Genomic DNA, 17113 nt, shown 5'->3' on the forward strand with positions numbered 1-17113 from the left:
TTGAATTACGAGATCATAACACTTTCTTATCAAATCTTGGCTCTAGGTATGGTTTCCTAATTAGATGAGTGATGTTCATTAGCCTCCCCACATTTGTTCTTTTATAATGACAATATAAATGCAACAATGACCGGACCAAATAGCCTCACCCTTAACGATGGCAAGGCTGGAATGCAAGGTTTGTAAATCAACATTTGTTTTTAAAACCCACTGATAACGTAACTGATTATATTTAAATTTTAAAATTTGTCGTGACCATTTTATCTCTACTTTCATGCTTTTTAACGGTAGCTGCAGTGCTAGTGTAAAGATACTGATTCGAGGGGGGAGCTTCTGCAAGTGTAAGAATACGGACTAAGATTCAAGGGGATACCGTTACTTAAAGCTGTTTGAAATTTAGGAATCTATGGGGATTCATAAGAAGTGATACCGTCCGACCTATATCATATATAAAGACTAAGAGAAAATATATAAATTTGCAAGGCAAATCAAAACCCGGCCTCACTAAGTACATCCTGATTAAAATTAAGCATCACTCAAATCCAGGATTGGACAAGGAGCGTATAAACAGAATAATTCGCGAGACAAGCAAAGGGTCCAAGTTCTTCCAACACGCCGAAAAGAAAGAAAAGGAATTGAAGAACAAGGTTGATAAAATGTTGAAAGAAAGGGGTGAACTCACTGAGCAGGTTTTGCGATTTTTCAAAATATTAATTCATAATTAAAACTTTGTTTTGATCTTGTATTCAGATTTCATACATTGGACTCGTGGCCGTGCATCCCACCATCACTGCATAATGCTAGTCTACTTTGTACTTTAAATGAATTTGCCAGGTTAACCCCAGTTAGCACAATATTAGTGAACTAGTGTAATCCATGCCAACGGCCGGGACTTCACTATCGCAGTTGAAATGCAAAAGTATAAACCCGCCTATTATATTTGAAAACACGCATAACACTGTCGTATGCAAGTATGAACTCTCTCTACAGTCCAAACAGACCGCAATTCAATGAGTGCCCCCAGTAGTACAGTCAAATACGTCCTAATTTAAGCCTTTGTCGGACAAAATTCGCAACAAAGCGATTATTACGGGAAATGGTCGGGACAGGTCCCAGGAGTCATTCCAGAGAATTCCCAAAATTTCTGACTGGAGCAAAATCCACAATTATCACTTTTTTACCACCTTTTTACCACTTTGGTTTTCTGCAAATAAGTCACGTTCTAAATATCCTAAAAGATTCTAGTTTAAAGCAGTGTGTTTAGAAAACAAAGAAGAACAACTTTTTCTTAAACAACTTTTTCTTAAACAACTTTTTCAAACATAAATTATTTAATTAATTAATTAAATAATTAATACATTTTGGAATATTTCAAAAATATATTTTGATAAAAAATGTTCACAATTACATTACACGTATACTGAACTAATTTTTATAAAACTTTTGAAAATTTTCACTTGCAATATTTTGGACTTACCGCAATTCAATGAGTGCCCCCAGTACAATCCCCCTCCCCTAATAAGCTTATAGTATTAAATGACAGTGAATATCGAGGCTAACCTAATTATGATTTATGTACCAACGCTGCCTATGCAGTAATGGGAGAGAGCGCGAGGAGGGAGAAAAAGTGATCCATTTTATGTCACATTTGTGGTACAAAACTATCAATTAAACCACTTACCACCGACCGATTTAAAAAACCTTTATCATTTGGCTTCGTCAGAGTTTTCTCGGTACTTTACCGAAAAAACAAGTCCCGTAACTCTTACCGTTTTCTTGATTAAGCCGCTCGGAAATTACACGCGCACAGACAGACACACAGACACACTTTCTGAGACTATTGTTTAAGATATTTGCCTGGATTTATTTGACGATAAGCTACAACGCACATTCAATACAATTAAAAAACAAAACTGATTTTGATTATAATTCTAAATTATTCCGTTACAGAACTATACATTTCAAAATACTGAGATACGAATAAGAGCTGAGCGATGTATAAATTAAACCGCTAATGATCGATTTCTTTGTTATTTCGTAAAACTTCAAGTTTGTTGTCTTCGCATTAATTTGTATCTTTATTATATTTATTCGTATTTTCGTGCTCCGAAATATTCACAAATAATCATACAAAAACTGCTTAAAAGAAAAAATTCAACATCACAATGTCCTAAAAAAACACAGATAAATTCGAAGCTTAATTAAAAAATGTTTCATTTATTTGTTAAGTCCATAATCTAATTTTTCAAAATTAGATTGCTTATGTAAAGCGTCCTCTTAAGTCCTGCCCAGAGTTCTTTCTCAAATCTCGTCTAAAATCTCGCCTTCTGAGGGGCCGGGCATAAAGTTTTAGGTCGCTAGAGCTTAGACCCCTCCTGAGTAAAGCCTTGTCTAAAATACTCTCTGCAATTCTCACCTGAAGTTTTTGTCTAAACTCTGGCCTGAGTCCTAATTAATTTACTAATTACAGCACCGGCACCTAGAAGGACACGAGCACCGCCCCCACCAGTAGCTTCTACAGCAGTTACAGTAATAAGGACAGTGCGTGCACCAGCTTGCTCTGCGAACTCGGTGTAACCCCCTTACTTCACCCTTTGTTTCTATCAGATCTTTCACTGCTTTGTGAAAGTAGCTGAGCGAGGTGCGGTACATTTCAGGGCAGTCTTTAGTGAGATGTCCCTTCAAATCTTCTTCGAATCCTGTAAAATACAATTGTTGTGGCTTGATAACAATTAGCTAGTTTTCAGGAGCTAAACTTTCAAATTGTAAATCAATTTATCCAGATTAGCGTGAGATCCCTATCTAAACAAATATGTTTTACTTACCAGAGCAGATGTACTGTTCTTCTCCGTCTTCTTCTCTAGTGATTGGTACTTGTATATGTAAGCTTTGTTCCTCTTGCTTCTCTATCTCCAGCAGTTCCATGATCACTCCAAGTATTTTTGTTCTTGGTAACCGTTCATCTTCAGGGCAGTCATTCTTCGCGAATATCGCTGTCAAATACTCTTCATATCCTGAAATATAAGATTTATTTTGTATTTCAGCTGCTGCGATCTACGTTTGCAAAAAGTTCAAATATTCACTTGCAAATAAAAATCTGACATCACTAAAACAAACTCTTCTAGTTTCAACACTTACCCTGGCATATGTACTGCTCATCTTTACCCGAGGAATATGACGAAGCAGCTTCCAGGACTAACTTTACTAGTACGACAAAAAGTAGCTTCATGTTGAAAATAATGCTCAGTCGGGATTGACCTCGTTTATATAAAAATGTTAAAAGTGACGTCGTTTAATTTCTTTAACAAGTCTGATTCAATGACTGGAATGGGTCCAATAATACGATTCTCACGGTTATATTAAATCACTCAATTGGCAGGATCTTTGGAGCAGTGCCCACTGCTTTAAACCCATTGTTTAAGTAAAAATACCGAAGCATCATACCTAAATTATCCTTATCGCAAACCACGGGATGATTTTGCGACTGGAATCTGCCAAAAGAACAAACTTTTGTGAGAGATATTTCTTTCCGGTATCGATGAACACAAACCCACTCAAATAAAATAAAATTTCGAGAAATTTCGATAATGACATTATATATTATGATATTTTTTGTGATCTCTCTTGGTCCCCTCACAAACGAGTCATTGCAGATAAAGCTCGCCAAAAAGCATCATGGGTTCCATTATGGCATCACTCAAAAATCAGCGATATTCAAGAACTGGAGAGTGTACAGTGCAGAAAGCATTCACCGCCAGAATATCAGGAATGCGCGATATCCACTACTGGGATCGCCTGGTCTATCTATCTCTGATGTCTCTTCAACAGAGGCGGGAGCGATTCCTCAATCCTCATTCTCCACATGTGGAAAATTCTCCACGGAAAGACCAGCAATGATCTGAACGTTCTATTTGTTTCACGACCAAGGTTAGGAAACCTTGCAGTAATTCCATCAAAACGTAGTTCAACAGCAAACCTCACCTTGTTTGACAACTCATTTGCAGTTCAGAAACCTAAATTGTGGAATGCAATCCCCTACCATCTGAATGTCGTTCAAGATCTGGAGCACTTCAAAGATAAGCTCACAAAGTTCATGTTGTCTCTCCCTGATAAGCCGCCGATCAGGGGATATACTCCTCCAAATACGAACTCTCTGCTGTGCTGGCGCAACAAGCGAGACTTTACTTCGCTATGGAGTCGTCGGACGATGTGATGGCCCCTTCAAGTCTTGACGAAACTCAACATAGGTCACATAGGTAGGTCGCATTTAGCTGAGAACATCACGGCTTTCGATTATAAAACACTAGATCAGGTTAGCAGAGGAAATGATGCCATTGCCACACTGCCCTAAAATGAGATTACAACAAATAAGATACTACCCCCCCCCCCCCCCCCCACGACAACCCCCCCCCCCCCCCCCCCCCAACATCCCAAATAACGTATTACCCTTTAATCCCACGTTTCTCAACAAGATATATAGTTTGGGTTTCTGGCTTGATATATAGGTGCCCTCACTTATAAATAAACCTGGATGTTTATTTTACGAACTGATGGAATTGCTTTCTATCATATTTTAGAGAGAACCTTTTAGCATCTAACTTTTCAGATGATAAAGCAGAGTGAGCTTGAGTTAGACGGAGTTCTTGCGCGGCTCGAGAGCGCTCGTGACTTAACACGTGACATTGTGCACGTGGACATGGACGCGTTCTACGCTGCCGTGGAGATGAGAGACAATCCTGCTCTCAAAGATGTTCCCATGGCAGTAGGGGGTTCAGCTATGTTGGTAAGTTAGGGATTATGATATTTGGGGTTGTTCAGAAATCTGATACATAATGGGGTTTTAATGATTAATACCGGGTTTAAAGTTGATGAGTTATAGAACCTGTGCTTAGGGGATCCACTCTACACTTTAAGATTCCGTTAATGCTACATTCGACCAGAAGTTAATACCTAATGCTTCGTTTTATTTTACTGAAATTAATAGATTCTGGTGGGGAGGTGATATTTGTTGTTGGGAAGGTTATAACTTATGCTTTGAATTTAAGTAAATATTCACACTTTTTTAATTCTTTAAGTCGAGTTACGAAACAAAATATAGTTTTTTAAATTAAAGCTGAACAACATTTCTCATTCAAAGCATAGTCAATTCCATGTTGAGCGAGTTTTTTATTCAATACAAATATGAGATGTTGATTAATCTGTCCTGTCATAAACTTATAAAGGAGATTTTACAGGAGTTGCAGGACTCTACATTAAAAACACTCTTAAAGTCGATGAGGCGGTTTCGTTGGTCCTTGTGCGTCTGGGTTACAACTTAAGAAATGGGACTTTGTAAGTTGTAACCGAACTCCTGACCTTGCATTCGTCGAATGTTGCTTCCTTTTTCATTCTACTCCTTACTTTGAACTGAAATTATCTGGATTCATTTACAGTTAAACAGCATCGGATACAAATAGCAGGAAGATCCGCGCTGAGTACAAATACCCCACAATGAACTAGAGGACTGAATTAGAAAATATACTAATTAGTAAAACTCATTTCAATTATAAGCTAATGTCCTAGACTCGAAATCCAATTTTATTCAGAGGTCTGTCGAAGGTAACCTGTTTTGGGATCGTATTTATTGACAATAAGGTGCTCTGAGAGTGTTGTAAAAGAAAAATTGTAAAAGACTGCCCCTCCTTCTGTAAAGTCTTGTCCATAATCATTAACACATCATTTAGTCAAGGTATCTTCCCATCATCTCTCAAAATAGCTAAAGTTATACCAATTCACAAAGGAGGCAGCAAATCCGACGCCACTAACTATCGACCCATATCTTTGCTGTGCACCTTTTCCAAATTGTATGAAAAACTTATGCATAATAGAGTAATGGACTTCCTTGACAAGAAAGGCTCGCTCTTTGAAGGGCAATATGGCTTCCGGCCAGGCCGATCCTGTGAGCATGCTCTTTTGGATGCTCAACACACGATTCTGAATTCCCTTGCCAAAAAGGAAGTTGCTCTATTACTCCTAGTCGACTTTAGTAAAGCTTTTGACGTTTTGTCTCATGATGTATTGATTGACAAACTCCAGCACTATGGAATCCGTGGGCAAGCTTTGCAATGGTTTAAATCCTACCTGAGCACACGTCAGCAATATGTATGTTTGAATGGTATTAAATCAGCTCTTAAACCTATTACATACGGAGTTCCACAGGGCAGTATTATGGGACCTTTGTTATTCCTAATCTACATCAATGATATGCCAAATATCAACAGTATGATAAAGTTTATACTCTACGCTGATGATGCGAACATCATAATAAAAGGCAAAAATGCAAACGATGTTATACAAAAATTCAACCAATTCTCCCACGAGTTTGTACGCTGGGTTGACTGTAATGGACTTGCACTTAATCTAAAAAAGACCTGCTATATGCTTTTCGGTGTTAGAAATACTGATAATACTCCAAATATTCATATTGCAGACACACAATTAGAACGTAAAAGGGAAACACGGTTCCTTGGCGTTATAATGGATGATAAACTAACATGGTCTAAGCATATAGCAGCTGTTAGATCAAAAATGATGCGGTATGTAGGAATTATGTATAAAATAAAACGTCACCTATCGATTCAAATAAGGCTACAGATATATCAAAGTTTTGTTCAATCGCATTTAAACTTCTGTTCAATTGTATGGGGGTTTGCAGCAAAAAATCACATTGAATCACTCTTCTCACGACAAAAACAGGGTATCAGGGCAGTAATGCCAGGTCACATTAATTACTTTTACAAAGACGGTCGACTGCCAGAACACACAAAACAATTTTTCAATAACAATGGTATACTCACGGTGCACAGTGTTATTGTAAAAAACACACTAATTCTCATGCACCGAATCAAACATTTCCGCAGCTCAGTCCCTCAACAAATCTGTATGACTATCCCAGAAAATGCACCCACTGCAAACTCAGATCACGTGACTGCAGCATCCTGGTTAGCCGAGTACAACACCACACATTTCAGATCTTCGATGTTCTTCAAAGGACCTTTACTCTCAATTTATGCTGTAAATGCAAATGTAAGCACCCTACCCACACTTTTTTCCATAAACCTTTTTAAATCGGCTACAAAACGCATGCTCTTGAACCTGCAGAGTGAAAATGACGATGACACGTGGCCCAGTTTCTTATTACATAATATCCCAGGTCTAAGAAGGTCACAACGTGTCTGAAAGTTACTGGACACAACGGTCATTATATCAGTTTAGTGAATTAGTTAATTAGTTAATTAGTTAATCAGTTATTAGTCATATGGTTATTATTAAGTACTATATATTATATGATATTACAAAAATAAACTATGAATATATATTTGCACACAAAAAAACCAGAACAAACTGATCACAGACTAGCGGCAACTAATATTAATGGATAAGCCACACATCCTAAATTCCAGGTCCATATTTACACTGCCACATTCCCCACTATCACTATTTTCCTATCAGCACAAACCGTAATTAATTGATTTCAACAATCACAAACACTACATATCCAAACTAATGGCATGGCATAGCAATATCTACGATATCCTAAATCAGTCCCTAACAAACTTAGCGCGAGTCTGAAGGGCTGTTGGAAGCACAGAGTGCTCCATATTTTGTTTTAGCAATAAACCTTTTTTTTTCATTTTCTTTTTTTTATAAATTTATTAACTGCGTGCAAATTTGTTTTTCAGATTTGATCTATTTATGATATATATTTATGATTATGTAATAAAGTTATTAATATTATATTCATAAACATTGGCTGGCTTACAAACCAGTCCCCAAACAAACACGTGTACACGAGTCAATCAGAGCTCAGATGTAGATGTATTATCAGAGATACTGCCATCTTACAGAACACCTGAACATTGTTTTAATGTTCTGGACGGTCTGATGGGCCATTCAATTTTTAAATGCTTTTTTTGTTATTTTACTGTTTTCATACTCACGTTTTCGGATTAGCGATTAGTAAACTGTTGAGTGAGCCAGTTGCAGTGGTTGATTGAGCTAGAGGTTTAACAGCCAGTTTACCATCTGAAGTTAACATGCCTTTTATTGAACATCAACCAAATTACAGTCCAGGGTGACTAGATAAATAAATAGTAATGTTGAGGCTCTGTAAATAAAAGGTGATCAGTCAAATTTACCAAATTTTCTCTTCCACTCACCTTCTACCCTGGCACCCTGCCATATCGTGCATCTAACTTCCTCACCTCCACTTTCTATCATCAGTTTCCAACTTTATAAAGAGTAATATTAATAACGCACTGTTAATGTCCATCACCACTGAAAGTGTAAAGCTGTCTAGTGCTGCTCCCTCGCTTTAGACTGTCAGAGAGAATCTATTGGGTACAGCTGGTCAATAATAACCAACCTCCTGTATGTAGGTGTATTATCAATGATACAACTGTTCCTTACTTCACTCCACTTTAGCTTCTTCAGTGTTGTTGTTTGATCACTTCTTGTGTCTTGGTAACTTTGCGGGAACATCTATCCTCCTTGGTATTCTCTGCTGTCGTCTTACTTTAAATTGTAGCTATCCTCCTGATTATGGAAATGTTAACCATCTTATCGGACATAGGTTTGAACGGACATAATTATGAACGCTAGAAAGGCACCAAAATATCAATTTTGTTGTCTTTTCGATGATTGAGGGAGAGGGCTGGTAGTGTGTAAATACTATTATCAGTAGACTTGAAATACAATGACTTATACAGCTCAGTTTTACAGCTCTTCAATTCCTATCATTTCCTACTACATACACTTATTCACTGGGCACTTGTTCCTACGCTTATATATATTATATATAGCAAACATCTCAACGAACTAATCTTGATTTGGGACAGGATAAATTCAAAATTAAAAGCATGTGTATTGTGAATTTATCAGTCTTATCAGCTCTCAAAGTGCCACTATCTCATCTTTTTAAATTGCTTTTAACTCATTCATTATAGTGATCAGTATTTAGTTCTTTCGTTGTCCATTTCAGTAACGAGTCATTTTATCTTTCCATAATATTGTGTGCAGATTTATTTTCAATTTTATAATACAGTTTATGATTTAGAACGGCCAGGTAGCGTAGTTGGTTGATCATCGGATTTGTAATCGTAAGATTGCGAGTTCGAATCCCACTGCCTGCCTAGTCGTGGGGTGAGCGTCGTTGACGCTCTGCTAAGGATCCCGAGTGGTCTATGTAGCCCCACGGTTCACTCAGCCGAATGCTCGAGAAATCGGGTGTGAGGGTTAAATGAGGAGCTGTGCTTGATCAACACAGCGAAGCCTCGGGCGAAGAAAGTGTGGCATAGTGCCTTAACCGTTGCTGGCCTTAGGAACGATCCTTCGGCTTCTTGTAAAGCTCTTCCTTGAAAGTGCTGGTTTACATTGTAATGCAGGTAATGCCGAAGTAAAATAACAAAGGTGGTCGACTCATTCGATGGCCTTGTTGCGTCGCAACGAATCCTCATAAGATAAGATAAGATAAGATAAGATTTTGTTATACTAATAAAATAGTTCAGATTAGTCAAATGGATTTAAAGGTTTTTAAACCGACTTAACATTTCAAATGTGCGGCTCTGGAGACCCTAGAGCGGAGTTAAATCGCCATGGTAGGACTCTAGAGCGGAACTCCCTTACAGGACCCATACTATGAGGACTCTAGAGCGGTACCACAGAGCATCATGGTAGACTTTGAGATGGCGCTTCGAAATTCTCTCTCCGAAGTCTTTCCTTCAGCAGTGGCTGACGGCTGCTACTTCCACTTTTGCCAGGCAGTCCTGAGATGGGTACGGGAGAACGGACTGAAGAAGGCCTACGACGAAGGAATTAACAGCCCCCTTCGATCAGGATCTTGTCTCCCACCTTGACATGTTGAGGAACGTGATGATCGACTCTTAGAGTCCTACAGCCATCCTGAAACCTGCAGAAGTAAAACAGAGCCCTCTTCATTCTCCAAAGGTCACCATATGGATTGATATCTGCTCGGACCGCCTCTTTGGACCATACTTCTTCGAGCAGAACGGCCAAACAGCAATTGTAAATGGACAACGTTACTCGAGAGTCCTTTACCATAAGTTCTACCCCGACCTAATGGAATACACCTCATACTGCTCGTCCTCATCTTCCTACCAGACAGTGGATAACTTCCAAATTTAACAACAGAACCATAGGTAAAGGACTAGCTGAACCTTGGCCACCTCGTAGTCCTGACATGCAATGACACCTCCAGAGTCCAGACTTCTTCTTCTGGGGATGGCTTAAGGATCAAATCTACAAGGAGGGTCCTGCTCATGACATCCCTGAACTGAAAAAGTGAAAAGACGTATTGTAGACTGCTGTAGAGATGTTCCAGTAGAGTTCCTCGCCTTTGTCCCAGTTGCTGATGTTGAGGAGGTGTTCTACCAAATAACATACTACATCCAAGATAACTATCCTCAGTTAATGGTTGTGGTAAATTATTTCGAGAAAACCTACCTTGGGTCAGTAACTGTCGACAGTGAGGAGAGGGTTCCTCCCAAGTTTCCTTTGACGTTCTGGAATCATTATTTGAAGACGTTGGAGGATCCGGAGTTTCCCCAGACCTCTAACATGGTCGAGGGTTTCCATCGTGGATTTAAATCCAGGGTGAATCGACCCAAGCTGACCGTGCAAGAGTACTTCCGTGCTATTCGGGAGCAGCAGGTAATCACTGATTACCATATCGATCGACTGGGTGTTGGAAAAACTTCTTTTAAGAAGAGGATTAAAAGGAAAACTTCCAATGACCAGTTGCTCCATATCTGTTCCAAATACTCGGATTGCACTAGCAAGGTTGACTATCTGTTTAAGATCGCCAAATACTTTGGCCATGAGATTGATATCGAGTAATGTATTCTGTATGTAATTATTATGTTGAGTTTGAACTATCATCTTGAAAAAATTCTTTGTCTTAATTAGTGCAGAAATATATACAGCACAGCTGTGAAATCAGTGAACACCTGCATGTTTAAAGTATCTCCAGAGGTTCCCAGTTGTCGGGGATATGACGTAATGATTGGTTCCCAGTTGTCGGAGCTGATTGGATTTCCCAAGCTTGCATGTTAATTAGTTAACTAGGTAAACTTGAAAGGTTCCCAGTTGTCCGTCAGCTGAGTTCGGGCTTGCCGATCAGTAAAACGGCGCTGCAAGTTGGTCGTAGAGAAGAACGGAGGTCATATTGAACATTTTCTGTAGATTTATTGTTGTTTATGATTGTGTGCATATTTTAAATAAAGTTATCCTTTCGCAACAGTTATGTTTCATTATTCATTTTCCGCCAGGAATTCTCTAATAATTCCTAAGGCTCAGGTAGCACGCTTAAAGCACGGGGTACGTGATATCAGATTTACATAGTGGGAATTTTTAGGGTAGCCCAATTAAGGTGTCGTGTCACATAATCACCCAATCAATTTTGCTAACAAGATAAGCTTAATGCTTGATAACTCATTCATTTCAAATCCGTTTCACGTCATTTTTTCTGATCAGATGCAACATGTAATAATCTACCGTATCTGAAAAAATTAGGCGTCCAGCATGTTCAGGGAGAACAATATAGATGTTTTAATAATGAATGGGCATGGTCTAAAAGATTCGAATTTTGACGACAAAATTCTCGAACAAGAAGGTACAGTATGCTATATATGCAAAGCAACAGCTCTCAGATATAAAACACGGCGGAGCTATTAAGTCCAACGTATGCCCAATGACTTTTGGCCCACCCTGTATTTAAGTAGGAGGATTATTATCACAAAAAAGTAGAATCCAACAATTAACTCACCAGAACTAGTTCCTGATCTGAGACAGTATTATTGTCAGCAGTTGCTAACAGATTTGGATTCTTTGATAACTTTAGCGAAGTTGTACGAAGAATACGAGGTTTACTAGCATGGCTAGGTAGAGAGTGTGGAGGGGGACACTCTCAGGTCGGATAAAGCACATAGTGTCTCCAAGTAGCAGAAGAATGCCTGAAATGTAATTAAGTTCGACGGGGAGGAAAAATCAACTTTATAATGTCGGAGAATGAAGTATCTAAGAAATGATTGGACAAATGGCAGAAATAAAATGAATTACGCACATACCCCACAAGTTAGATTCTAGAACCTCAGATATTTGTTGTGTGTTTACATTGCAGAAGTTGCAGAAGAGAACGAAGTTGTTAGGTATATGTAGTTGTCTTATCAATGATAAAATTGATTAAACTACCAATTTAATTTTAATCTGCATATTTCTGAAATCTACTCCGGAGATATTTCAGAATTAAAAAGTGCCTATATTTTCTCTGTAACTGGAACACAATGTGTCCTCTGCCCCTCCATATCATAAGAGTAGGACGTGTAGGATGTAGGTGTAGTATCAGTGTTAACGACGACATTATTTCACTGCGAGTTTATCTCCTCCATGTCCCAATTTTCTCCATTAGTCATCAAATCCATCATCACAAATCTGCCTTTCGAACAAGTAACCGCTACAGAAGTTGTAAACTTATTGGCTTGAAAGCACTCTGGTTTGAATCAGCGTAGTTTATTTGGTATAAAACGTTCGAGAACCAAAGATGCCTAATAGTGAAATAAATTAATAATACGCGTTAAACAACACATTGTAAGTTACACACAGTTATGTAAGAGAACCGGCTATTAGGCACGTTGTATCCATAATATATTTGATTTTTGTATCAAAATACAAGTTTTTCAATGTTGTATTTTAAGTCTTACCCGGTGGGACAGAAAGTTGGAACAGTCGTCTGAAATCAACTTCTTAACTGATACATCAGTTGTCATGAAGCTATAGACTTGACAGTCGACTTGTTAAAGCAGGTTTGTGCAAGCATAGAAAATCAATCAAGCCAATTCTCGGTAGGTGTAATATTGATGATAAAGCTGATAAGGTCCGAACAAACATCTCCAACTGTGATCTGGCAGTATCTCAGTATATTAGCCAATATATAGCGCAGTATATTTATAATACTCTTTAGTCATTTTAATGGAAAATATCAAACGCTCTAGCAGTTGTTGATGATAGCTTTTGTCAAGGAGAAGTTATAACTTGTCTTTGTTGGTGAGCAGGGACAGCAGAGCTACTTTAAAGAGTTTCTTTTCGGAGGACAAATACTTACCAACTAAAATTACAACTGACAATCAACTCGATCTTTATTTTGAGTTTCAGGGAGCTACCTTCAGCTCAGAAAAGTTTCGATCATTACATATATGATATAATTATACTGTACAAAATCCCGAGTTTGATATTAAGTTATTCAGTTTTGAAGACTGAAGAGTAACATTCAATTTTATTTAAGTTCAATTTCCACCGCTGAAACAAATCATCTGGAAATCCTGTCCGTGATAAACGGGAAATGTAATCCTGGCGATCATGATATAAATAAGACAATCAAAACGTTTTTATTGGCGTGCTAATCTTAGCCTCCCTTTCAGTCGACCTCCAACTACCTAGCCCGGCGTTTTGGCGTGAGAGCAGCGATGCCAGGCTTCATAGCAAAGAAACTGTGTCCAGGGCTTGTGATAGTGCCCGGTCATCATGAAAAGTATAGTGCTGTAAGCAGTCAGGTCATGGAGATTATTGGCAAGGTGAGATTCTGTGAGCCAATCAAAAACCGGTTAAGAAGTTATCGTATTTACAATCTCTGACACATATTGCTAGATTTAAATCCAATACCTTAGCCATATCCAGTATATTTGCCTTTAATTCTTAATCTCGCTAACATATATAAGTATAACAACATGTTCATAAAATAACTTCTCAGTTCACCTCAGAGTTCGCCGCGATGAGTCTGGATGAGGTGTACTGTGACTTGACAGATGTCGTCCAGAACAGAACAGTATCACCAGAGGAGTGTCCTGAGCATGGGGAACCACCACTTTTTAATAATCTGAATGGATCCCACACTCCAAATAATGATGAGGTCTCTAAACCTCTAGTAGCTGGAGATGAGGTCTCTAAACCTGGAGCAGCTAGAGATGAGGTCTCTAAACCTGGAGCAGCTAGAGATGAGGTCTCTAAACCTGGCTTGTGTTGGTGTCGAAGGGAGAGGGTGGTGTGGAATGTTGTGGAAGAGATGAGGAGGGAGATAGAGACAACTACTCAGCTCACAGGTACTAAAAACTTATGTAATTTTTCGTTGGTCGATGGTTTCCGCTGTAATGCCCCCGCTCCCTTTGGATGACTTTTTGTGGAAATTTAGTGGGAGAGTGTTTATCTCACAGAACATCTCCCTTTTAGCCAGTGCGGGATTGAGTTGCAACACATTTCTAGCTAAAGTTTGTTCTGATCTCAATAAACCTAACGGACAGTATTTCTTACCGTCTGATCGCGAGACTATCATGGACTTCGTCGCAGAGCTCGAAATAAAAAAGGTAGATATATTTGATTTCACTTCTCTGATTAAGTTTTTTCATATTATTCGAGATCTACCCGGTGGTCCAGATTTATTATTGTTAACTCCTGACGTGCTACTATCGACATAATATCATAAATAGTGAATACTTCTTCAGGTTCCAGGTATCGGTAGAGTCCAACAAGCCTACCTCTCAGCGCTCGGTGTTAACAAGGTCTCAGATCTGATAACCCACCGTGGGACTCTTGCTCACTTGTTCACTCCCGCCACAGTTCACTCTTATCTCTATACCGCTCTCGGACTTGGTTCCAATCAGGTCAGTATTCACAAGACTTGATATGGGCTAATAATCTTGACACTCCCCAAAATAATATTGTTGCTGTAACGTGTTACGAGTTGTTACTAGATTTATTAATAGAATAAATCTGAAAGTATTGACCATTACTTCCTTGTCATTACATTTAGGCATGTATATTACAGGTATCATCAGATGAAGGTAGGCGGAGTATAAGTACAGAGAACACTTTCTCCGATACCAATGTGAACACTGGAAATAACAAACTGACACCAGAGATTGTGGTTATGTTGTCTGAGTTATCAGAAACCCTCGCGAACAGACTTAAAGCTGAGAATCTAGCGGTATGTTACTTGACCAGTTACCTGATCAGTTATCTGTTGTCTGTAGTTAGTAACTAGTTACCTCTTCCATTACATCCTGCGTGAATAATTGACATTTTGCATGTTTTAGTCACCCTTGTAGTGTACCCCCCTCCCCCTCCCCCTCCCCCCCCCCCCCCCCCCCCCCCCCCCCCCCCCCCCTTGGGCCTTGTCTCAACTGTATCCGAACTGAATATCTGAATATCTGATATGTTGACCTCAGGGGGAGACAGTGAGTGTAAAGATGAAACTAGCCACATTCGAGATATTACAGAGGTCACGTACGCAGTCCCACGCTGTCAGCACAAAAGAGGAGATTGAGTTCACGGCTAGGGAGTTGCTTTGTCAGCTGGTGAAGGAACTGCTCGAGATTAAACCTCCCGGACACCGCCTCTCTGCTAGACTTCTCGGTTAGTTGGTTTTGAATTTTAGAAAATTGATCGATCATGTTTAGCAAACAGTTACTCGCAAATTTACATCCTGCTGTCTTGACATGAGGCCCTTATAAACTTCTCACATTTTCACAGGAGTGCGAGTAAATAAGTTCGTGACCTCCACCAAACAAAGCTCCCTCCTCTCCTTCACACGAAACAGCTCCTCAAACTCCAACAAAACCTGGAGCTGTCCCGTGTGTGGGACCTGTCTTCCCGCTCAGATAGTCTCCTTTAATAAACATGTAGACTCTTGCATCGTCAAGGGAGATGTTGTTGAACCAGATAATGCAATGTCTGAAGTTAAGGAGGCACCGAATATTATCAAACCTGTGTCAGGGCTGCAACAAAATCACAGCGATAAGGGTTCAGGAGTGAGTATTACGCTATCGTCTATTAAATCGGGGGATATGGGAGCTTCAGCTTCAGATCAGAGAGGAAAGAAACGGAAATCTTCAGAAGAAGGACCAGCTCTTCAGAAATTCATCGGTAAAATAACTCAGTTTAGCATTTTTTCGTGTCGAGACAGGTAGTTTGAATATAGATATTCACATTTGACATTGTTTGCTCACTTTCACTTTCACTTGTATTTATATTTCCTCCTCAGATAAAAGATGGACGTGTCCGATCTGCTGCAAACTCGTCTCCTCAGATTTAACTACTTTTAACCTTCACATCGACCGCTGTCTTAACAAAGGTTTTAATTCTTTTCTAAATGCTAAAATTGTCCCTTCATATTTGCAATTCATTTTTTAAATTTATTGAATTTCGCAAATATAATGCACCGTGTATGGATTATATAATTGTAAGATCAATTAATTTTAAATATAGGTGATTGTAGTATATTAGATAAGAAGTTTTTAATCGTATTTTTCTGTTTCAGGTCAGCAATCCCAACAATCCAGCAGCTCGGACAAAAGACAAAGAACTGACGAGCAATCCGAGGCTGGCGATCAAAAACAATCTTTGTTTAAATATTTTAAACGCACGAGTTAATCATATTAAACCTCTTTCTATTTTTAAATGCTACTTTTACTTTGTGTGATGTTCCGGTTTATTAAATGTGATAATAATTTATTTATATTTGAGTTTTCAGTCAATATGTTTATGTGCATACTAACTGTATTTATTTTAAAATCTTCGGGATAAATTGTTATGATTATTATATGAAAACTTGATTTTTACTTGTGATTTAGAAAAGATATATTTCGTTTTAAATTTCAAAATTCGAATAATTCTTTCAGTATGTTACATACATGGTAAGGTCTCCTCCTAGTCGTTGGAGTGGCCTGCATCACACACATCGCGTTGGCGGCGTAACATATGTCTCCACTGTACTCGGTTGGTAGCCAAAGCTTCTGTTGTGTCGTTGTCGATGTTTTCAACACCTGTAAACTTAGCAGCATCTTCGAGTACGCAGGACTTCCAGTTCTTACGGGGTCTGCCCCTTGACCTCTTTCCATAATTTGGCTTCCAGTTCAGTATGTACTACAAGTTAAATGTATTTATTATGCAAGGTGCTCTACTAAAATTAGGAGCTATTCATAAAGCGGTACAAAGTAAACGACCAACGTAATCGTCCAACTTTAAATTTTATGTGTGAGATTACATAAATACAATAATAATTAAATAT

The 17113-nt window shown here is 38.7% G+C and overlaps 1 protein-coding gene and 1 long non-coding RNA gene across 4 annotated transcripts; one reads left to right on the forward strand and one right to left on the reverse strand.

Moving 5' to 3' along the window:
* Nucleotides 1–38: 38 nt before the first annotated feature.
* On the forward strand, nucleotides 39–16709 carry LOC134814659 (DNA polymerase kappa-like). Of its 3 annotated transcripts, none has more exons than XM_063822825.1 (13): nucleotides 39–178; nucleotides 547–689; nucleotides 4607–4783; nucleotides 13473–13625; nucleotides 13802–13960; nucleotides 14021–14150; nucleotides 14278–14411; nucleotides 14550–14708; nucleotides 14873–15031; nucleotides 15273–15459; nucleotides 15577–15969; nucleotides 16088–16177; nucleotides 16364–16709. In XM_063822825.1, exons 1-13 carry the CDS (start codon nucleotides 127–129, stop codon nucleotides 16474–16476), a joined length of 2049 nt encoding a protein of 682 aa, XP_063678895.1. In that variant the 5' UTR covers nucleotides 39–126; the 3' UTR covers nucleotides 16477–16709. The 3 variants fall into 3 exon arrangements, with proteins under 3 accessions (XP_063678895.1, XP_063678894.1, XP_063678893.1); XM_063822824.1 differs by having other exon boundaries at nucleotides 13802–13990; nucleotides 14051–14150; nucleotides 16364–16683; XM_063822823.1 differs by having other exon boundaries at nucleotides 45–178; nucleotides 13802–14150; nucleotides 16364–16678.
* On the reverse strand, nucleotides 2012–3250 carry LOC134815292 (uncharacterized). The gene is made up of 3 exons (XR_010160235.1): nucleotides 3139–3250; nucleotides 2826–3014; nucleotides 2012–2699 (listed from the first exon to the last, which is right to left on the reverse strand). It is a non-coding gene; the product is annotated as an uncharacterized LOC134815292 (long non-coding RNA).
* Nucleotides 16710–17113: the final 404 nt, after the last annotated feature.

This window comes from Bolinopsis microptera, chromosome 5 (genome assembly GCF_026151205.1).
Source record: "Bolinopsis microptera isolate Bmic1 chromosome 5, MBARI_Bmic_1.0, whole genome shotgun sequence".
Lineage (NCBI taxonomy): Eukaryota > Metazoa > Ctenophora > Tentaculata > Lobata > Bolinopsidae > Bolinopsis > Bolinopsis microptera.

What these genes read in the sequence shown, in the direction of transcription:
- LOC134814659 (XM_063822823.1), top strand. Translation starts at nt 127, where the DNA reads ATGACCGGACCAAATAGCCTCACCCTTAACGATGGCAAGGCTGGAATG. An exon ending in CAGAGCTCGAAATAAAAAAG is followed by an intron (nt 14,412 to 14,549) that starts GTAGATATATTT and finishes ATACTTCTTCAG; the next exon opens with GTTCCAGGTATCGGTAGAGT. An exon ending in TCGGACTTGGTTCCAATCAG is followed by an intron (nt 14,709 to 14,872) that starts GTCAGTATTCAC and finishes TGTATATTACAG; the next exon opens with GTATCATCAGATGAAGGTAG.